Source organism: Coturnix japonica, unplaced genomic scaffold (genome assembly GCF_054131305.1).
Source record: "Coturnix japonica strain WE unplaced genomic scaffold, WE-NBRP24 Scf219, whole genome shotgun sequence".
Classification (NCBI taxonomy): domain Eukaryota; kingdom Metazoa; phylum Chordata; class Aves; order Galliformes; family Phasianidae; genus Coturnix; species Coturnix japonica.
The window spans coordinates 12375-36043 of NW_028189122.1; the positions used below are offsets into that span (position 1 = coordinate 12375).

The 23669-nt window shown below is 54.7% G+C and overlaps 1 protein-coding gene across 7 annotated transcripts in view; it reads right to left on the reverse strand.

Moving 5' to 3' along the window:
* LOC146750966 (uncharacterized) overlaps window positions 1–22682 on the reverse strand; it is a 34416-nt gene extending 11734 nt beyond the window's left edge. Inside the window, exons 1-9 of one of the 7 annotated variants that reach the window (XR_014941998.1) lie at window positions 22469–22682; window positions 18766–18856; window positions 16984–17059; window positions 15429–15572; window positions 12668–12794; window positions 9552–9634; window positions 7740–7864; window positions 7203–7313; window positions 2081–2201 (exon numbers count right to left, since the gene is read on the reverse strand). Coding sequence is in view for 4 of the 7 variants with exons in the window: in XM_085535898.1 (XP_085392024.1) it covers window positions 1050–1128; window positions 7203–7313; window positions 7740–7864; window positions 9552–9634; window positions 12668–12682 (413 nt within the window). In the remaining 3 variants the exon portion in view is untranslated. Of the gene's footprint in view, window positions 1–1049; window positions 1129–2039; window positions 7149–7202; window positions 7314–7739; window positions 7865–9551; window positions 9635–12667; window positions 12795–15428; window positions 15573–16556; window positions 16598–16983; window positions 17060–18765; window positions 18857–22468 lie in introns of those variants that run through there. The other 6 variants (XR_014941997.1, XR_014941999.1, XM_085535898.1 and 3 more) reach the window with 6 other exon arrangements.
* Between the last annotated feature and the right edge of the window lie 987 nt (window positions 22683–23669).

Below are 23669 nucleotides of genomic sequence, written 5' to 3' on the forward strand. Positions count from 1 at the left end.
CAGCACTTATGGGGCACTTGAAGGTACTTATGGGGCACACAAAGGTTGTTATGGGGCACACACAGCACTTATGGGGCACCCAAAGCACATATGGGGCACACAAAGGCGCTTCTGGGACACACACAGCACTTATGGGGCACCTGAAGGCACTTATGGGGCACTTGAAGGCACTTATGGGGCTCACAGAGCACTTATGGGGCTCACATGGCATTTAAAGAGCACTTATGGGGCACCCAAAGGTTGTTATGGGGCACTTGAAGGCACTTATGGGGCACTAGAAGGTACTTATGGGGCTCACAGAGCACTTATGGGGCACTTGAAGGCACTTATGGGGCACTTGAAGGCACTTATGGGGCTCACATGGCAATTATGGGGCACCAAAAGGTACTTATGGGGCACTTGAAGGCACTTATGGGGCACACAAAGGTTGTTATGGGGCACACACAGCACTTATGGGGCACACAAAGCACTTATGGGGCACACACAGCACTTATGGGGCACCGAAAGGTACTTATGGGGCACACAAAGGTTGTTATGGGGCTCACAGAGCACTTATGGGGCACCCCATGGCAATTATGGGGCACACACAGCACTTATGGGGCACTTGAAAGTACTTATGGGGCTCACAGAGCACTTACGGGGCTCACACAGCACTTATGGGGCACACAAAGCACTTATGGGGCACTTGAAGGTACTTATGGGGCTCACAGAGCACTTATGGGGCTCACACGGCATTTAAAGAGCACTTATGGGGCACTTGAAGGCGCTTCTGGGGCACACACAGCACTTATGGGGCACCTGAAGGCACTTATAGGGCACTTGAAGGCACTTATGGGGCACACACAGCACTTACGGGGCACCGACAGGTACTTATGGGGCACACAAAGGTACTTATGGGGCACACAAAGCACTTATGGGGCTCACATGGCACTTATGGGGCACCTGAAGGCACTTATGGGGCACTTGAAGGCACTTATGGGGCTCACACATCACTTACGGGGCACTTGAAGGCACTTATGGGGCAGGCCGTACTTATGGGTCGCACTCACCCCTCCTCGTCCGACTCCCTCCCATCCTCTTCATCACTGAACTTCAGCTTCTCGCTGTAATCCACCTCCTCGTGGGCTCCTGTGGGGCACAGCCGGCTGCTATGGGGCAGCTATGGGGCAGCTATGGGGCAGGGCTATGGGGTGGCTATGTGTCGCTATGGGGCAGTTGGTTATGGGTGGCTATGGGGCAGCTATGGGGTGGTTATGGGGTGGTTCTGTGTTGCTATGGGTCGCTATGGGGCAGCTATGGGGTGGTTCTGGGTCGCTATGGGTCGCTATGGGGCAGTAATGGGGTGGTTATGGGGTGGTTCTGTGTTGCTATGGGTTGCTATGGGGCAGCTATGGGGTAGTTAGGAGTGGTTATGGGTCGCTATGGGTCGCTATGGGGCAGCTATGGGGTGGTTATGGGGCGGTTATGGGTCGCTATTGGGCAGCTATGGGGCGGTTATGGGTCGCTGTGAAGAGTGAGCAAAGCCTCAAAATGGTGGTAAGGTAACACTGTGCTATAGAAAGGGAAAGGGGAACTTCACAGAAATCAAGACAAAGGGTAACTGTACATTTAAAAGTGCAGGGAAAGGGGGAATTGCAGACACTTAGTCAAAATAAAGCCAGAGAAGAGGGCAATAAAGATAAGAAGAAACTGTCCGGAGACCTCTGACAAGAAGGATTAGATCCCCCCCCCGGGCAAGATGATGCCGACATGGGAGAACAATAACAGCAGATAACACCAAGAAGAAAACAGAAGAAGAATTTCACCCCAAAACATCGGCAAGGGTCGCGGGGAATGGGGTCAGGGGGAATGAGGGAATGGGGTCGCGGGGAACGGGGCCATAGGGAATGTAATGAATATGTAATCAAACTGAGGAGGAGACTATTGATTATGTATTAGCTTAACCTATATCTGTAACACACTTTTCTCTTTACGGTGTGCAAGTTTGGAGGAGCTATCCCCCTTGCACCCGGCGCTGCGCAACGCTGGAATAAACATACCTGCTTTATAACCCATCTCTGGATTATAGAGTTTGATTCCGCAAGTCAATTTGGCACCCCAGATGGGACCCTCTCTGTTCGGCTGCAGGACCAGCTGAGAAGGGGGACGCCTTTGGCGCGCCCCGAGATTTCTCGGAAGGACTCCCCTCCCTCATCTGATCACTGCAGGAGCAGACAAGAACCATCTATCGGCGGACCAGGTATGTGAAATGGGGGACCCGTAAGTCGTGAGGAGACGTCCTACGCAGGGCACAGTGGAGTCGGCGTGCTCCCCCCCAGGGATGTGAGCTCACGGGTTAGGTTAGGTTGCCGGCTGGGTTAGGACTCCCTAGGGAGTGCCTACAAAGGGGCCAGTAAGTCGTACGCATGGTAAAAGAGCTATTGCTCACATTCAGGTGATTGCTAATTGGGCAGAGCTTGTCTGCTCTCTGGTACAGGGTGATTTGGGTAATCCTGGGATAATTGGTATCGTACAGTGCTGTTTATATAGGTGACCTAAGTCAACAACTAGCACCGGTGTTCTTAACATCTTTGGTTAAGCTTAACAAATGATATATTGTAATTCTGTTTGAATTGTCGTGTGAGTGTGGTGTGAGTGAGACGCAGCACAGCTGCGGGGCGAGTGCGGAGTCCCGACCCGCGGTTCCGTCCTCCCGCGAGGGAAACGGCCGGGGACGGACGAAGCGAAAGTTGTCTCCAATACTTGTTTGTCTTTGTTTTAATACATGTTTATTTTGTATTATTAATTACTGGTTGTTGTAAAGTATGTGGTCATAAGTCATAACAATGCTGTTGTGTCAGAAGTGGTTTTACTTATAAAAGAATACGGTGGTTTATATTAAGTTACGATGGGAAAATCACAGAGCAAAGAGGTCCCTGCGCGCTCACCCCTGGGGTGTATACTGGCACACTGGCGAGATATTGCTGGGAAATCAAGAGAAACCCTGAGTCGGAAAAACTTGATTAAATATTGTAATCAATGGTGGTTGGTGTATAAGCTGGAGGATAGGGACAATGAACATATAGAGGGATGTCTGTGTGGAATGAGTATCAAGCCATTTATGTGATACTGTGTTCTGCCTGCGAAGAGGTGTAAGGAAGGTGGGTCAGTCAGTGCTGGCTCTGTAGCGAGAGGTATAACTGAACAATATGGATTGCTAAGGGAAAGTTATAAGGTAGTAAGAGTGTTTATGGAAACTGAAGAACTGTGTTGTTTGATTTGTGCGTTTTGAAGGGAATGGGACAAACTGTTTTGCTGGTATAAGAAAGTGTAGTTGTTAATGTCATACGGAAGTATAGTTGAGGGTATGTGGAAGTGTAACTGAGGGTACAAATAGTGGAATAGGGTACAGAGGAAAAAGGGTTAAAGAGAAAGTGAGTTTATCTGTGCTGGCATGAGAACAACCCCCCCGCACCGTTCCCCTGCAATCAGAACTCTCAGAGTGGGAGAGGGAGCCAGGGTCAGAGACTGCTGCTGTAAACAGCAAAGGGGAAGGTGGAGAGGACAGGGCACTGGAAGTGAGAATAGACTTCAGGTGCAGAGATCTGAGAAATCTGAAATCTGGGCAGCACTGGATGGCTCTGGAGGGGAGGTGAAATGTAATGATTAGAGTTTAGAAAGTGAGAAAGTTTGGGAAGGACAAAGGTTGAGGAAGGCAAAGATAAAAACAGGGATGTCAGGTCTGAAGAGAGGTGTACAATAAGAAGAAAACAAACAAACAACAACAACAACAACAACAAATAACAAAACAAACACCTGATTGAGAATCAGAGATGTTCAGGGAATTGAGAATAATAACAGCTGTTACTGTTGTGGTGCTAGAGTAGGGCCATAGGACCCAGGGATCCCCCACGAGGAAAGGGGAGGGAGGCTTGAAGAGCCCAGGGAGGGCTCTGCTCCGCTGGAATGAAAGCAGTGTACAAACTGCAGTGGGACACTGGTAGAGAAATCTGACCAAGCTGAGTGAGAAGGAATTGTCTCTGATTGCAGAGCTGAACAATGAGAACTTGGGAAGTTTACCCTAGCAGATACACCGATGAAACTGCAGCTAAGGAAGCAGGATAAAGTAGTTCATTTTCTGATGGATATGGGAGCTTCTTACTACCCATAGATGGTTTTGTAACATTAGTAGGTGCTACTGCCCAACAAGAAAAGGCTTACTTTTGGAATTAATTAAATATAAACTAAGAAAACAAGTAGGAATACAGGAATTCTTGTACCTGTCAGGTTACCCTGGCAAGAAATTTAATAAAACTGGAGCTAAGGGTCAAACAATATTGGCTGATTAAGAATTGTAAGTCTGACTATTAACACAAACTGGGAAAAACAATGTTATACCCCCAGGAGCCACAGCAATCTCAAATAAGACACACTTAGGGGTGTGGGCATCAGGGCCAAAAATTAAGTTAAAAGCAAGAGCTCACCCACTCAGGGTAAAGTGATGCCCTTTGAGGATATGTGAATGTAGAAGGATAAAAGAAATAATAGATAATTTTTTGAGTTTGAATTACTAATTGAATGGGAATCCAAGTACAAAACTCCAGTTTTGCCAATTTGCTAAATTTTCGATAGTTTGGTAGAAGACATGAGGACAAGTAATGGAATTGTTGAATGGATACACTCAGTAATGGAAAATCCATGCACTTTATCAACCAAGTTAAGGAATGACTAGGTGGAGTTTACCTTCTGGATTTGAGGGATGTCTCTTCTGCCTGGTTTGGCTAAAGGAAGCCTAAGGTTATTTGCCTTTGAATAGGAAAGCCCTAATAAAGGGAGAAGAGACTCAGTTAACCTGGACAGTGTTACCCAGGGTTGTGAGAACAGCTTAATGATTTTTGAGAACCGGTCAACTTGTGAGCCTGAGACCTGGGATCCTCCATGCTAGGGTGGAACTTTACTGGAGCATGTGGATGCCACAGCGACAAAAGGACTGTGTAGAATAGACTGAGAGTTTGCTGAGTTTCTTGGTTTACAGAAAGCACAAATAACTCAGAAATTACAGCTGGACTTTGAACCTTAAGGACTGCCAAGAAAGAAGCCATCTGCTAAGCCAATGAGCTGCAAACTGCCAAGGAACTCCATACGTTCCCAGGAATGACAGGAGGGTGCTGACCATGGATACACAGCTACGGACTGATGGTAAACCTCAAACAGCTTGAAGTGAGTAAGGGATGGCCAGGGTGCCTGAGGGCAGTGGCTGCACTAGTGCTCAATATTCAAGAAGCCCATAAATCTACACTGGGCCAAAGGATACCAGTTTTAATATCTCATACAGTGTTTACTGTATTGGAGGCAAAAGGGGGGACATTAGTTCATTGGCTCTCACCCCAAAGATTCCTGAAATACCAGGCCATCCTGGTAGAGCAGGGTGATGTAGAAATAATTGTGACTAATATTGTCAACCCAGTATCTTTCCTTAGCGGAACTCCCGGAGAACCAGTATTACATGACTGCTTTAAATCAACTGAAGCTGCACATTCCAGCCGGTCAGTCGAACCTGAAGGACGAACTCTTAGAAGATGCAGAAGACACCTGGTTTACCGGAAGCTGCAGTTTTATGAGACAAGGAGACTGTAAGGCAGGACATGCAGTAACTGCTACTGACCAGGTAATCGAAGCACAACCACCAGCTGTGGGGACTTCCCCTCAGAAGACTGAAATAACTGCCTTGACAAGAGCTTTAATCATATGGACAGATGCTAAATATGTGCCACACGCTCATAGTACCATCTGAAAAGAGCAAGGATTGCTCACACACAAGAAAAACAGCCTGATTTAAATCTACCAATGGTTATTATATGTTGTAAAAGACATCAGAAATGTAACACTGTACAGGAAACAGAAAATAAGATAATAGATCAGGTGGCAGAACAGGCAGTTGAAGAGGGCTTCAATTCCAGACGGTAAACTTAAAATCTCTGAAGCCAAGTCAAAACCTGTAAAATATTCTAAAGAGAACAGGAGTCCAATTAATGATTTAGAAAGGAAGAGAGCAAGCTGACAGATGTGTGCATGCCCAAATGGACACATTATTATGCCCTTTAGTATTTTATGGAAATTGGTTATAAGGGAAGATAAGAGAATATATTGAGCAAACCAACACTACAAAGTACAGTCCCAGTACCAGGAACAGGGCACAAGTGGGCTTCATGGGAGAGGGCCTTCCAGGGCAACAACGGCAAATTGAGTTCACAGAACTGCCAAGAAAAGGGGGGTACCACTGTATGAAAATTTCTGTAACCTTAGAAACAATTGAGGATGCTGCTGCAGATGCTTGATGGACAACCCAAAAGGAGATATCCTGTTTATCCAAAGATGCATTGCAACATGGAGTAGGCAGGGATAACACCGATTGGGGAATAGTTTTCTCTGGATCATGGGATAAACTTACTAGTTGCCAAATTTAGGATGACTAAAACAGCTTTTCTTAGCCTGCATCACCTTGCTACTCTTGGTGTGTTTTACTTGTGTTGATATAAGATGTCTTTTGTGTCTGTACCAAGGTACTGGAAGGGAATACGAGGTTTGGAAGAGACATGAGCTGAGACAAAAGGTAGAGAGCGGAGCCTATTTTGAGACCCATTAAGAATCTAGCAGGTAAAAGCCTGCTAGATTAAAGAAAAGGGGGGAATTGAAGAGTGAGCAAAGCCTCAAAATGGTGGTAAGGTAACACTGTGCTATAGAAAGGGAAAGGGGAACTTTACAGAAACCAAGACAAAGGGTAACTGTACATTTAAAAGTTCAGGGAAAGGGGGAATTGCAGACACTTAGTCAAAATAAAGCCAGAGAAGAGGGCAATAAAGATAAGAAGAAACTGTCCGGAGACCTCTGACAAGAAGGATTAGATCCCCCCCTGGGCAAGATGATGCCGACATGGGAGAACAATAACAGCAGATAACACCAAGAAGAAAACAGAAGAAGAATTTCACCCCAAAACATCGGCAAGGGTCGCGGGGAATGGGGTCAGGGGGAATGAGGGAATGGGGTCGCGGGGAACGGGGCCATAGGGAATGTAATGAATATGTAATCAAACTGAGGAGGAGACTATTGATTATGTATTAGCTTAACCTATATCTGTAACACACTTTTCTCTTTACGGTGTGCAAGTTTGGAGGAGCTATCCCCCTTGCACCCGGCGCTGCGCAACGCTGGAATAAACATACCTGCTTTATAACCCATCTCTGGATTATAGAGTTTGATTCCGCAAGTCAGCTGTGTGTCGCTATGGGTCGCTATGGGGCAGTAATGGGGTGGTTCCGGGTTGCTATGGGTCGCTATGGGGCAGTAATGGGGTGGTTATGGGGCGGTTATGGGGTGGCTATGGGTCGCTATGGGGCGGCTATGGGTCGCTATGGGTCGCTATGGGGCAGTGATGAGTTACTATAAATTGCTATAGCTCACTATGGGTCTCTATGGGGTGGCTCTGGGTCGCTATGGGTTGCTATGGGGCAGTAATGGGGTGGTTATGGGGTGACTATGGGTCGCTATGGGGCAGCTATGGGGTGGCTATGTGTCGCTATGGGGCAGTAATGGGGTGGTTATGGGGCGGTTATGGGTTGCTGTGGGTCGCTATGGGGCAGTTATGGGTCACTATGGGGCAGTGATGAGTTACTATAAGTTGCTATAGCTCACTATGGGTCTCTATGGGGTGGCTATGGGTCGCTATGGGGCGGCTATGGGTCGCTATGGGGCAGCCCCACCTGCCCATCCGTCGTCGTTGTCGGTGTCCAGCTCATCGAACTCTTTGAGCTCGTCGTGTTTCAGCACCGGGGGGCGCCCCACAACCTCCCCCCCCCGCAATGGGGGGCCACGAGGACGCTGCAGCCTGGGGGGGAACAAGGGGGTCAGCACGGCCCGCCCCATAGATCTGACCCATAGATTCACCCCATAGATTCACCCCATAGCTCTGCCCCATAGATCTGCCCCATAGCTCTGCCCCATAGATTCACCCCATAGATCTGCCCCATAGCTCTGCCCCATAGCCCCCCATAACCCCCCCATAGCCCCCCATAAGCCCCCATACCCCCCCATAACCCACCCCATATCCCCCCATAACCCACCCCATAGCCCCCTATAGCCCCCCACAACCCCCCATAACCCACCCCATAGCCCCCTATATCCCCCCATAACCCCCCTTAACACCCCATAACCCACCCCATAGCCCCCCATATCCCCCCATAGCCCCCCATAACCCACCCCATAACCCCCCATAACCCCAATATCTCCCCATAACCCACCCCATAGCCCCCCATAACCCCCCATAACCCCCATAACCTACCCCATAGCCCCCTATAGCCCCCCATAACCCCCTATAACCCCCCTTAACACCCCATAACCCACCCCATAGCCCCCCATAACCCACCCCATAGCCCCCTATAGCCCCCCATAGCCCCCATATCCCACCCCATAACCCCCATAACCCACCCCATAACCCCCCATAACCCACCCCATAACCCCCCATAACCCCCCTTAACACCCCATAACCCACCCCATAGCCCCCCTATAGCCCCCCATAACACCCCATAACCCACCCCATACCCCCCCATAGCCCCCATATCCCACCCCATAACCCCCATAACCCACCCCATACCCCACCCCATAACCCCCCATAACTCCAATATCTCCCCATAACCCACCCCATAACCCCCCATAACCCACCCCATATCCCCCCATAACCCACCCCATAGCCCCCTATAGCCCCCCATAACACCCCATAACCCACCCCATAGCACCCCATAACCCCCATACCCCCCCATAACCCACCCCATATCCCCCCATAACCCACCCCATAGCCCCCATAGCCCCCATAACCCCCCATAACCCACCCCATAGCCCCCTATATCCCCCCATAACCCCCTTAACACCCCATAACCCACCCCATAGCCCCCTATAGCCCCCATAACCCCCCATAACACCCATAACCCACCCCATACACCCCCACAGCCCCCATATCCCACCCCATAACCCCCTATAGCCCCCCATAACCCCCTATAACCCCCCTTAACACCCCATAACCCACCCCATAGCCCCCCATAGCCCCCATAACCCCCCTTAACACCCCATAACCCACCCCATAGCCCCCCATATCCCCCCATAACCCCCCATAACCCCCTATAACCCCCCATAACACCCCATAACCCACCCCATAGCCCCCTATAGCCCCCCATAACCCCCCTTAACACCCCATAACCCACCCCATAGCCCCCCATACCCCCTATATCCCCCCATAACCCACCCCATAGCCCCCCATAACCCCCCATAACCCACCCCATAGCCCCCTATAGCCCCCCATAACCCCCTATAACCCCCCTTAACACCCCATAACCCACCCCATAACCCCCCATAGCCCCCATATCCCACCCCATAGCCCCCTATAGCCCCCCATAACTCCCCATAACACCCCATAACCCCCCATAACCCACCCCATAGCCCCCCATAGTCTCCTATAACCCCCCCCATAACCCACCCCATAACCCCCCATAACCCACCCCATAGCCCACCCCATATCCCACCTGTGTGGCTCAGCCGTGGGGTAGCGGAAGGGCCCCGGTGCGGCCCCATAGGGCGGCGGGAACGGCAGATATGGGGGGTAAACCTGGGGGGCACGGACCCATAAGTGTGGGGGGTGATGGGACCCCCAACATCAGCCCCACAACTATAGGGCAGCATTAGACCCCCCTTAACCCCACACTTATAGGGCAGCTCCTCCCTCACTTATGGGGCAGCTTCACCCCCCACTTATGGGGCAGCCCAACCTTCCCCCCCACTTATGGGTCATATCCCCCTCCACTTATGGGGCAGCCCCCAATTTCACCCCCCACTTGTGGGTCACCCCCACTTATGGGGCAGCCCCCTAACCCCATTTATGGGTCATATCCCCCCCACTTATGGGTCAGCCCCCCAACCCCCACTTATGGGTCAGACCCCCAACCCCACTTATGGGTCAGTCCCCCATTTCACCCCCCACTTATGGGTCAGACCCCCATATCCCCCCCCACTTATGGGTCAGACCCCCCCATTTATGGGTCAGACCCCCCGACTTATGGGTCAGACCCCCCAACCCCACTTATGGGTCATATCCCCCCCACTTATGGGTCACAAACCCCTCCCCCCAGTTATGGGTCCCCCCCACTTATGGGTCAGCCCCCCACTTGTGGGTCAGCCCCCCACTTATGGGTCAGACCCCCACTTGTGGGTCACCCCCCACTTATGGGTCAGCCCCCCACTTATGGGTCAGCCCCCCATATCCCCCCCCACTGATGGGTCACCCCCCACTTATGGGTCAGACCCCCACTTATGGGTCAGCCCCCCACTTGTGGGTCAGCCCCCCACTTGTGGGTCAGCCCCCAACCCCACTTATGGGTCAGCCCCCCATATCCCCCCCCACTTATGGGTCAGACCCCCATATCCCCCCCCACTTATGGGTCAGACCCCCATATCCCCCCCCACTTATGGGTCAGACCCCCATATCTCCCCCCACTTATGGGTCAGACCCCCATATCTCCCCCCACTTATGGGTCAGACCCCCATATCCCCCCCCCCACTTATGGGTCAGACCCCCATATCCCCCCCACTTATGGGTCAGACCCCCATATCTCCCCCCACTTATGGGTCAGACCCCCATATCTCCCCCCACTTATGGGTCAGACCCCACTTATGGGTCAGACCCCCATATCCCCCCCCACTTATGGGTCAGACCCCCACTTATGGGTCAGACCCCCATATCCCCCCCCACTTATGGGTCAGACCCCCCATATCCCCCCCCACTTATGGGTCAGACCCCCATATCCCCCCCCACTTATGGGTCAGCCCCCCACTTATGGGTCAGACCCCCATATCTCCCCCCACTTATGGGTCAGACCCCCATATCTCCCCCCACTTATGGGTCAGACCCCCATATCCCCCCCCACTTATGGGTCAGACCCCCATATCCCCCCCCACTTATGGGTCAGACCCCCATATCCCCCCCCACTTATGGGTCAGCCCCCCACTTATGGGTCAGACCCCCATATCCCCCCCCACTTATGGGTCAGACCCCCATATCTCCCCCCACTTATGGGTCAGACCCCCATATCCCCCCCCACTTATGGGTCAGACCCCCATATCCCCCCCCACTTATGGGTCAGACCCCCATATCCCCCCCCACTTATGGGTCAGACCCCCATATCCCCCCCCACTTATGGGTCAGCCCCCCACTTATGGGTCAGCCCCCCATATCCCCCCCCACTTATGGGTCAGCCCCCCATATCCCCCCCCAATTATGGGTCAGCCCCCCATATCTCCCCCCACTTATGGGTCAGCCCCCCATATCCCCCCCCAATTATGGGTCAGCCCCCCACTTATGGGTCAGCCCCCCATATCCCCCCCCACTTATGGGTCAGACCCCCATATCCCCCCCCAATTATGGGTCAGACCCCCATATCCCCCCCCACTTATGGGTCAGCCCCCCATATCCCCCCCCACTTATGGGTCAGACCCCCATATCTCCCCCCACTTATGGGTCAGCCCCCCATATCCCCCCCCACTTATGGGTCAGCCCCCCATATCCCCCCCCACTTATGGGTCAGCCCCCCACTTATGGGTCACCCCCCACTTATGGGTCAGCCCCCCATATCCCCCCCACTTACGGGTCAGACCCCCATATCCCCCCCCACTTATGGGTCAGACCCCCATATCCCCCCCCACTTATGGGTCAGACCCCCACTTATGGGTCAGACCCCCATATCCCCCCCCAATTATGGGTCAGACCCCCATATCTCCCCCCACTTATGGGTCAGACCCCCATATCCCCCCCCACTTATGGGTCAGACCCCCATATCTCCCCCCACTTATGGGTCAGACCCCCATATCTCCCCCCACTTATGGGTCAGACCCCCATATCTCCCCCCACTTATGGGTCAAACCCCCACTTATGGGTCAGACCCCCATATCCCCCCCCACTTATGGGTCAGACCCCCATATCCCCCCACTTATGGGTCAGACCCCCATATCTCCCCCCACTTATGGGTCAAACCCCCATATCCCCCCCCACTTATGGGTCAGACCCCCATATCCCCCCCCACTTATGGGTCAGACCCCCATATCTCCCCCCACTTATGGGTCAGACCCCCATATCTCCCCCCACTTATGGGTCAGACCCCCATATCTCCCCCCACTTATGGGTCAAACCCCCACTTATGGGTCAGACCCCCATATCCCCCCCCACTTATGGGTCAGACCCCCATATCCCCCCCACTTATGGGTCAGACCCCCATATCTCCCCCCACTTATGGGTCAAACCCCCATATCCCCCCCCACTTATGGGTCAGACCCCCATATCCCCCCCCACTTATGGGTCAGACCCCCATATCTCCCCCCACTTATGGGTCAGACCCCCATATCTCCCCCCACTTATGGGTCAGACCCCCATATCTCCCCCCACTTATGGGTCAAACCCCCACTTATGGGTCAGACCCCCATATCCCCCCCCACTTATGGGTCAGACCCCCATATCCCCCCCACTTATGGGTCAGACCCCCATATCTCCCCCCACTTATGGGTCAGACCCCCATATCCCCCCCCACTTATGGGTCAGCCCCCCACTTATGGGTCAGCCCCCCATATCCCCCCTTAGTTGTGGGTCACTCACGAATGGCGGCACCATGGCTCTGTATGGGGGGAAGTGGGGGGGTGTCGGGGGGGGGGCGGCGCTGCCCCCCCCATTGATGCGGGGGGCGGCTCAGGGTCGCGCCCACCACCCTCCCGCCAGCTCAGCCCTGGGAATGAAAGGGTTAAATCACACGGGGGCGGGGCTTAGAGGGGGCGGGGCTTAAAGGGGAAAGGGGCGGGGCTTAAGGGGGTAAAGGGGGCGGGGCTTAGAGACTTAAAGGGGGCGGGGCTTAAGGAGGAAAGGGGCGGGGCTTAGAGACTTTAAGGGGGCGGGGCTTAAAGGGGGCGGGGCTTAAACGGGGTAAAGGGGGCGGGGCTTAGAGACTTGAAGGGGCGGGGCTCAAAGGGGGCGGGGCTTAAGTAGGAAAGGGGCGGGGCTTAAACGGGATAACGGGGGCGGGGCTTAGAGACTTAAAGGAGGCGGGGCTTAAAGAGGGCGGGGCTTAAAGGGGGGGAAAGGGGCAGGGATTAAATGGGGTAAAGGGGGCGGGGCTTAGAGACTTAAAGGGGGCAGGGCTTAAAGAGGGCGGGGCTTAAAGAGGGCGGGGCTTAAGGAGGGAATGGGCGGGGCTTAAACGGGGTAAAGGGGGCGGGGCTTAGAGAGGAAAGGGGCGGGGCTTAAACGGGGTAAAGGGGGCGGGGCTTAGAGACTTAAAGGGGGCGGGGCTTAAAGAGGGCAGGGCTTAAGGAGGAAAGGGACAAGGCTTAAATGGGGTAAAGGGGGCGGGGCTTGGAGACTTGAAGGGGGCGGGGCTTAAAGAGGGCAGGGCTTAAAGGGGTGGGGCTTAAGGAGGAAAGGGGCGGGGCTTAAACGGGGTAAAGGAGGCGGGGCTTAGAGTTAAAGGGGGTGGGGCTTAAAAAGGAAAGGGGCGGGGCTTAAATGGGGTAAAGGGGGCGGGGCTTAAAGGGGGTGGGGCTTAAGGAGGAAAGGGGCGGGGCTTAAAGGAGCCAAAGGGGCGGGGCTTAGGGTGAGGCTTAAAGGGGGCGGGGCTTAAAGTGAGACTTAAAGGGGGCGGGGCTTAGAGTGAGACTTAAAGGGGTCGGGGTTAAAGGGAGTTAAAGGGGGCGGGGCTTAAACCAAGTGAGACTTAAAAGGGGGCGGAGCAAAAAGGGATAAAGGGGCGGGGCTTTAAAGGGGGCGGGGCTTAAAGGGGGCGAAGCTTAGAGTGGGACTTAAAGGGACAGAGCTAAAAGGGGGCGTGGCTTAAATGGGGGCGTGGCTAAAAGGAGTTGAAGGGGGCGGGGCTTAAAGGGTAAAGGGGCGGGGCTTAGATGGGGGTGGGGCTTAAAGAAGCCAAAGGGGCAGGGCTTAAATGGGGCGGGGCTTAAAGGTGTCAAATGGGCGGGGCTTAAATGGGGCGGGGCTTAAAGGAGTCAAAGGGGCGTGGCTTAAATGGGGTGGGGCTTAAAGGAGTCAAAGGGGCGGGGCTTATAAGGGGCGGGGCTAAAGGGAGTCAAAGGGGGCGGGGCTTAAAGGAGTCAAAGGGGCGGGGCTAAAGGGAGGCGGGGATTAAAAGGGGCGGGGCTTAAGATAGGGGGCGGAGCTTAAAGGGGGCTTGAATGAGGTGAAGGGGTGTGGCTTAAAAGGGGGCGGGGCTAAAGGGAGTTAAAGGGGCGGGGCTTAAAGGGGTCAAATGGGCGGGGCTTAAAAGGGGCGGGGCTTATAGGAGTCAAAGGGGCGGGGCTTAAAGGAGTCAAAGGGGCGGGGCTTAAAAGGGGCGGGGCTAAAGGGAGTTAAAGGGGGCGGGGCTTAAAGTGGGCGGGGCTTAAATGGGGGCGGGGCTAAATGGAGTTAAAGGGGCGGGGCTTAAAGGGGTCAAAGAAGTGGGGCTTAAAGGGGGCGGGGCTTAAAGCGAGTGAGACTTAGAAGGGCGGAGCTAAAAGGGATAAAGGGGCGGGGCTTAAAGGGGGCGTGGCTTAATGGGGCCAATAAAGGGGTATGGGTTAAGGGGGGCGGGGCTTAAAGGAGTCAAAGGGGCGGGGCTTTAAAGGGGGCGGGGCTAAAGGGAGTCAAAGGGGCGGGGCTTTGAGGGGGCGGGGCTTAAAGGAGTCAAAGGGGCGGGGCTTAAAGGGGGCGGGGCTAAAGGGAGTCAAAGGGGTGGGGCTTAAAGGAGTCAAAGGGGCAGGGCTTAAAAGGGGCGGGGCTAATGGGAGTTAAAGGGGCGGGGCTTAAAGGAGTTAAAGGGGGCGGGGCTTAGAGTGAGACTTAAGGGGGCGGGGCTTAAATGGGGGCGGGGCTGAAGTGAGTTAAATGGGCGTGGCTTAAAGGGGGCGGGGTTTAGAGTGGGACTTAAACGGGGCGGGGCTTAAAGGGGCGGGGCTAAAGAGAGTTAGGGGGCGGGGCTAAAAGGGAGCTTGAATGAGATAAAGGGGCGGGGCTTAAAGGGGGTGGGGCTTAAATGGGGGCGGGGCTAAATGGAGTTAAAGGGGCGTGGCTTAAAGGAGTCATGGGGGCGGGGCTTATATGGGGGTGGGGATCGAAGGAGTCAAGGGGGCGGGGCTTAAAGGAGTCGATGGGCGGGGCTTAAAGGGGGCGGGGCTTAAATGGGGGCGGGGCTTAAATGGGGCAAATGGGCGGGGCTTAAAGGAGTTAAAGGGGGCGGGGCTTAAAGGAGTCAAGGGGGCGGGGCTTAAAGGGGGCGTGGTCAATGTGGGTGCTGGCCCAGGCTGTCTCCTTGATTAATGAGCGCTATTAATGAGTGTTATTAATTAGTGTTAATTAATTAACGTTAATTAGTTACCGCTGTGGCGGTGGCTGTGTCCGGGCCCAATTGACCCTGCGCAGTTTTCCGGCTCTTTCTCTCTTTTCTCCTGGTCTCCGGCCGCCGTAAGGCTGGGAAATTCCTCGACACAGAAGCGGCCCGGGAGGGGGGGGGGGGCACGGCCTGTATTAATTAATTACTGTTAATTAACTAATTAATACCGCAAGGTGCTGCTATAGGGCGGCTATGGGGCAGCTGTGGTTATAGGGCGGCTATGGGGCAGCTGTGGTTATGGGGCAGCTATGGGCAGCTGTGGCTATAGGGCAGCTGTGGGGCAGCTGTGGCTATAGGGCGGCTATGGGGCAGCTGTGGCTATAGGGCGGCTATGGGGCAGCTGTGGCTATAGGGCGGCTATGGGGCAGCTGTGGTTATGGGGCAGCTGTGGCTATAGGGCAGCTGTGGTTATGGGGCAGCTGTGGCTATAGGGCAGCTATGGGGCAGCTGTGGCTATAGGGTGGCTATGGGGCGGCTGTGGCTATAGGGCAGCTGTGGTTATGGGGTGGCTGTGGTTATGGGGCGGCTGTGGCTATGGGGCGGCTGTGGCTATAGGGCGGCTATGGGGCAGCTGTGGTTATGGGGCAGCTGTGGCTATAGGGCGGCTATGGGGCGGCTGTGGCTATGGGGCAGCTGTGGTTATGGGGCGGCTGTGGCTATAGGGCGGCTATGGGGCGGCTGTGGCTATAGGGCGGCTATGGGGCAGCTGTGGTTATGGGGCAGCTGTGGCTATAGGGCGGCTATGGGGCAGCTGTGTCTATGGGGTGGCTGTGGTTATGGGGCAGCTGTGGCTATAGGGCAGCTATGGGGCAGCTGTGGCTATAGGGCGGCTATGGGGCAGCTGTGGCTATAGGGCAGCTATGGGGCGGCTGTGGCTATGGGGCAGCTGTGGCTATAGGGTGGCTATGGGGCGGCTGTGGCTATGGGGCGGCTGTGGCTATAGGGCAGCTATGGGGCAGCTGTGGCTATGGGGCAGCTGTGTCTATGGGGTGGCTGTGCCTATGGGGTGGCTGTGTCTATGGGGTGGCTGTGTCTATGGGGTGGCTGTGTCTATGGGGCAGCTGTGTCTATGGGGCAGCTGTAGTTATGGGGCAGTCTATGGGGTTTCCTCACCGTCTCCGTGTGCCCCGTGGGGTGTCTATGGGGTGGCTGTGTCTATGGGGTGTCTATGGGGCGGCTGTATCTATGGGGTGTCTATGGGGCAGCTGTGTCTATGGGGCAGCTGTGTCTATGGGGTGTCTGTCTATGGGGCAGCTGTAGTTATGGGGCAGTCTATGGGGTTTCCTCACCGTCTCCGTGTGCCCCATGGGGTGTCTATGGGGCAGCTATTACTATGGGGTGTCTGTCTATGGGGCAGCTGTGTCTATGGGGTGTCTATGGGGTGTCTGTCTATGGGGCAGCTGTAGTTATGGGGCAGTCTATGGGGTTTCCTCACCGTCTCCGTGTGCCCCATGGGGGTGTCTATGGGGCAGCTATTACTATGGGGTGTCTGTCTATGGGGCAGCTGTAGGTATGGGGGCAGGTTATGGGGTTTTCTCACCGTCTCCGTGTGCCCCGGGGTTGCGCTGGCCTGAGCCCACGATTTTGCCGCGCCGGGCGCTGCGGGGGGGGGGGGTCGGGGGGGGGGTAGGAGGGGGTTTGCAATCCCATATATCCCCCATAACCCCTATATCCCCCATAACCCCCTATATCCCCTATATCCCCCCATACCCCTATAACCCTACCCCTATACCCCCCATATCCCCTATATCCCCCATATCCCCTATTATCCCCCCATACCCCCTATATCCCCTATATCCCCATATCCCCCATATCCCCTATATCCCCCATACCCCCTATATCCCCCCATATCCCCTATATCCCCCCATATCCCCTATATCCCCCCATACCCCCTATATCCCCTATACCCCCTATATCCCCCCCATATCCCCATCACCCCATATCCCCCCATAACCCCTATATCCCCCATATCCCCCATAACCCCTATATCCCCCCATACCCCCTATATCCCCTATACCCCCTATACCCCCCCATATCCCCCATCACCCCCTATATCCCCCATATCCCCTATATCCCCCCATACCCCCTATATCCCCTATAACCCCCTATATCCCCTATATCCCCCATATCCCCCATATCCCCTATATCCCCCTATATCCCCTATACCCCCCATAATCTCCTATACCCCCTGTATCCCCTATATCCCCTATACCCCTATATCCCCCATACCCCCTATATCCCCTATAATCCCCCATACCCCCTATATCCCCTATAATCCCCTATAACCCCCTATATCCCCCATACCCCCTATATCCCCTATACCCCCAATATCCCTATATCCCCTATAACCCCCTATATCCCCTATATCCCCCTATATCCCCCCATACCCCCTATATCCCCCTATATCCCCTATACCCCCTATACCCCCCATATCCCCCATACCCCCTATACCCCCTATAACCCCCTATATCCCCTATAACCCCCTATATCCCCCCATACCCCCTATATCCCCCCATATCCCCTATATCCCCTATACCCCCTATACCCCCCATATCCCCTATATCCCCTATATCCCCCCATACCCCCTATATCCCCTATACCCCTATATCCCCTATACCCCCCATACCCCCTATAATCCCCTATAACCCCCATATCCCCCCATACCCCTATATCCCCCCATACCCCCTATACCCCCCATACCCCCTATATCCCCTATACCCCCTATATCCCCCCATACCCCCTATATCCCCTATATCCCCCCATACCCCCTATAACCCCCCTATATCCCCTATAATCCCCTATACCCCCAATAATCCCCTATCTCCCCTATATCCCCCCATACCCCCTATATCCCCTATAACCCCCTATATCCCCTATACCCCCCATATCCCCCATACCCCCTATACCCCCTATATCCCCTATATCCCCTATATCCCCCCATACCCCCTATATCCCCCATACCCCCCATACCCCCCATATCCCCCTATACCCCCCATATCCCCCATACCCCCTATATCCCCCCATACCCCCTATATCCCCTATAATCCCCTATAACCCCCATACGCCCCATACCCCCTATACCCCCTATAACCCCCTATACCCCCTATACCCCCCTATACCCCCTATAACCCCCCATATCCCCCCCATACCCCCTATACCCCCAATAATCCCCCATACTCCCTATATCCCCCCATACCCCCTATATCCCCCATATCCCCCCATACCCCCTATACCCCCTATAACCCCATATCCCCTATATCCCCCTATATCCCCCTATATACCCTATAACCCCCTATATCCCCCATATCCCCCCATACCCCACCTCTGTTAGTGGCCGTTTCCCCGTGGCTGCAGGCGGCTGCGAATCCGGCGGCGGCGGCGACGGCGGCGGGGCTGCGGCTGATGCATCGGAACTGCAACAGACCCATAGGGACCCATAGGGACCCATAGGGACCCATAGAGACCCATAGGGACCCATAGAGAGCCATAGGGACCCATAGGGACCCATAGAGACACATAGGGACCCATAGAGACCCATAGGGACCCATAGAGAGCCATAGAGAGCCATAGAGAGCCATAGGGACCCATAGAGACCCATAGAGACCCATAGGGACCCATAGAGACCCATAGAGACCCATAGAGAGCCATAGAGACCCATAGAAACCCATAGGGACCCATAGGGACCCATAGAGACCCATAGAGAGCCATAGAGACCCATAGGGACCCATAGAGAGCCATAGAGAGCCATAGAGAGCCATAGGGACCCATAGAGACCCATAGAGACCCATAGGGACCCATAGGGACCCATAGGGACCCATAGGGACCCATAGGGACCCATAGGGACCCATAGAGACCCATAGAGACCCATAGGGACCCATAGAGACCCATAGAGACACATAGAGACCCATAGAGACCCATAGGGACCCATAGGGACCCATAGGGACCCATAGAGACCCATAGAGACCCATAGAGACCCATAGGGACCCATAGAGACCCATAGGGACCCATAGAGACCCATAGAGACCCATACAGAGACATAGAGACCCATAGAGACCCATAGAGAGCCATAGAGAGCCATAGAGAGCCATAGAGACCCATAGAGACCCATAGAGACCCATACAGAGACATAAAGACCCATAGAGACCCATAGAGACCCATAGAGACCCATAGAGAGCCATAGAGAGCCATAGAGACCCATAGAGACCCATAGAGACCCATAGAGACCCATAGAGACCCATAGAGACCCATAGAGACCCATAGAGAGCCATACAGCCCCATGGCGGCGGGGCTGCGGCTGATGCATCGGAACTGCAACACAGACCCATAGAGACCCATAGCTGCCCCATAGAGACCCATAGAGAGCCATAGAGACCCATAGAGAGCCATAGAGACCCATAGAGAGCCATACAGCCCCATGGCGGCGGGGCTGCGGCTGATGCATCGGAACTGCAACACAGACCCATAGAGACCCATAGCTGCCCCATAGAGACCCATAGAGAGCCATAGAGACCCATAGAGAGCCATAGAGACCCATAGAGAGCCATACAGCCCCATGGCGGCGGGGCTGCGGCTGATGCATCGGAACTGGGGGAACATCAGACCCATAGCTGCCCCATAGCTGCCCCATAGAGACCCATAGAGACCCACAGAGACCCATAGAGACCCATAGGGAGCCATAGGGACCCATAGAGAGCCATACAGCCCCATGGTGGCGGGGCTGCGGCTGATGCATCGGAACTGGGGGAACATCAGACCCATAGCTGCCCCATAGAGACCCATAGAGAGCCATAGGGACCCATAGAGACCCATAGAGACCCATAGAGAGCCATACAGCCCCATGGTGGAGGGGCTGTGGCTGACGCATCGGAACTGCAACACAGACCCATAGAAACCCATAGGGACCCATAGAGACCCATAGGGACCCATAGAGACCCATAGAGAGCCATAGAGAGCCATACAGCCCCATAGAGAGCCATACAGCCCCACAGAGAGCCATACAGCTCTCCCCATAGCCCCCCATTCCCCCATATCCCACCTCATGGGGTCCCATTACCCCCATAGCCCCCCATTAACCCCCATTACCCCCCATATTCCCCTATAACCCACCTCTTGGGGTCGATGTCGTGGTGGCTGCTGGCCCATTACCCCCATTACCCCCTATATCACCCCATATTACCCCATATCCCCCCATAACACCCCATTATATCACCCCATAACCCACCTCTTTGGGTCGCTGTCGTGGCGGCTGCTGGCCCATTACCCCCCATATTACCCCATTACCCCTATATTACCCCCATATACCCCATTACCGCATATTCCCCTATATTAACCCCATAACCCACCTCTTGGGGTCGCTGTCGTGGCGGCTGCTGGCCCATTACCCCCCATAGCCCCCCATTACCCCCCATATTACCCCATAGCCCCCCATTACCCCCCATTACCCCCCATATCCCCCTATATAACTCACCTCTTGGGGTCGCTGTCGTGGCGGCTGCTGGCCCATTACCCCCATTACCCCCTATATTACCCCATATTCCCCTATATCACCCCATAGCCCCCCATAGCCCCCCATATCCCCCCATTACCCCCCATATATCACCCCATAGCCCCCCATTACCTCTTGGGGTCGCTGTCGTGGCGGCTGCTGGCCCATTACCCCCCATAGCCCCCCATTACCCCCCATATCCCCCCATATTCCCCTATACACCCCCATATCACCCCATAACCCACCTCTTGGGGTCGCTGTCGTGGCGGCTGCTGGCCCATTACCCCCTATATCACCCCATAGCCCCCCATATTACCCCATATCCCCCCATATTACCCCATATATCACCCCATAACTCACCTCTTGGGGTCGCTGTCGTGGCAGCTGCTGGCCCATTACCCCCATTACCCCCTATATTACCCCATAGCCCCCCATATTACCCCATTACCCCCCATAGCCCCCCATATTACCCCATAGCCCCCCATATTACCCCATATATCACCCCATAACTCACCTCTTGGGGTCGCTGTCGTGGCGGCTGCTGGCCCATTACGCCCCATAGCCCCCCATTACCCCCTATATCCCCCCATAGCCGCCCCCCATATATCACCCCATAACTCACCTCTTGGGGTCGCTGTCGTGGCGGCTGCTGGCCCATTATCCCCTATATTACCCCATTACCTTCCATATTACCCCATATTATCCCATATTACCCCATATATCACCCCATAGCCCCCCATTACCTCTTGGGGTCGCTGTCGTGGCGGCTGCTGGCCCATTACCCCCATTACCCCCCTATATTACCCCATAGCCCCCCATATCCCCCCATATTACCCCATATTCCCCTATATTACCCCATAGCCCCCCATATCACCCCATAACTCACCTCTTGGGGTCGCTGTCGTGGCGGCTGCTGGCCCATTACCCCCCATAGCCCCCCATTACCCCCCATATTACCCCATATTACCCCATATCCCCCCATAGCCCCCCATTACCTCTTGGGGTCGCTGTCGTGGCGGCTGCTGGCCCATTACCCCCTATATCACCCCATAGCCCCCCATATTACCCCATATCCCCCTATATTAACCCCATATTACCCCCTATATAACCCACCTCTTGGGGTCGCTGTCGTGGCGGCTGCTGGCCCATTACCCCCTATATCCCCCCATATCACCCCATATCCCCCCATATCACCCCATATATCACCCCATAACTCACCTCTTGGGGTCGCTGTCGTGGCGGCTGCTGGCCCATTACCCCCATTACCCCCTATATCACCCCATATTACCCCATAGCCCCCTATTAACCCCATAGCCCCCCATTACCTCTTGGGGTCGCTGTCGTGGCGGCTGCTGGCCCATTACCCCCCATAGCCCCCCATATTACCCTATATTAACCCCATATCACCCCATAGCCCCCCATTACCTCTTGGGGTCGCTGTCGTGGCGGCTGCTGGCCCATTACCCCCTATATCCCCCCATTACCCCCCATATCCCCCCATTACCCCCCATATATCCCCCCATAGCCCCCCATAACTCACCTCTTGGGGTCGCTGTCGTGGCGGCTGCTGGCCCATCCCGTCCCGTCCCTGGGTACCAGCGCCACGTTGGGGTCGTTCCCTTTGTTCTCTGCCTTCAGGCTGGGCAGGTTGGCGGGGGGGGGCATCCGGCGAGCGGCCGCCACCTTCCCCAGGCTCTGCAGCCCATGGCGGGGGGCTACGGGGGGACACAGACCCCATAGATTAATATAGGACCCCATAGACATCTATAGGACCCCATAGATAGCCATAGAGATCTATACAACCCCATAGAACCCCATAGACATCTATAGGGCCCCATAGAACCCCCCACCACCTTCCCGAGGCTCTGCAGCCCATGGCGGGGGGCTATGGGGGGACACAGACCCCATAGATTAATATAGGACCCCATATAGAACCATAGAGCCCCATAGATAACCATAGGACCCCATAGAACCCCATAGAGAACCATAGGACCCCATAGAACCCCCCACCACCTTCCCCAGGCTCTGCAGCCCATGGCGGGGGGCTATGGGGAGATAGAGACCCCATAGATTAATATAGGACCCCATATAGAACCATAGAGCCCCACAGAGCCCCATAGACATCTATAGGACCCCATAGAACCCCCCACCACCTTCCCCAGGCTCTGCAGCCCATGGCGGGGGGCTATGGGGGGGGAAAAACCCCATAGATTAATATAGGATCCCATATAGAACCATAGAGCCCCATAGAAACCAATGAACCCCATAGAACCCCATAGAGAACCACAGGACCCCATAGATTACTATAGGACCCCATAGACATCTATAGGACCCCATATAGAATCACAGGACCCCATAGAACCCCATAGAGAACCACAGGACCCCATAGAACCCCCCACCACCTTCCCCAGGCTCTGCAGCCCATGGCGGGGGGCTATGGGGCACAAAAACCCCATAGATTAATATAGGACCCCATAGAACCCCATAGAAACCAATGAACCCCATAGAACCCCATAGATAACCATAGGACCCCATAGATAACCATAGAGAACCACACGACCCCATAGAACCCCCCACCACCTTCCCGAGGCTCTGCAGCCCATGGCGGGGGGCTATGGGGGGACAGAGACCCCATAGATTACTATAGGACCCCATAGATAACCATAGGACCCCATAGAACCCCATACAGAGCCATAGAACCCCATAGAGAACCACAGGACCCCATAGAACCCCCCAACACC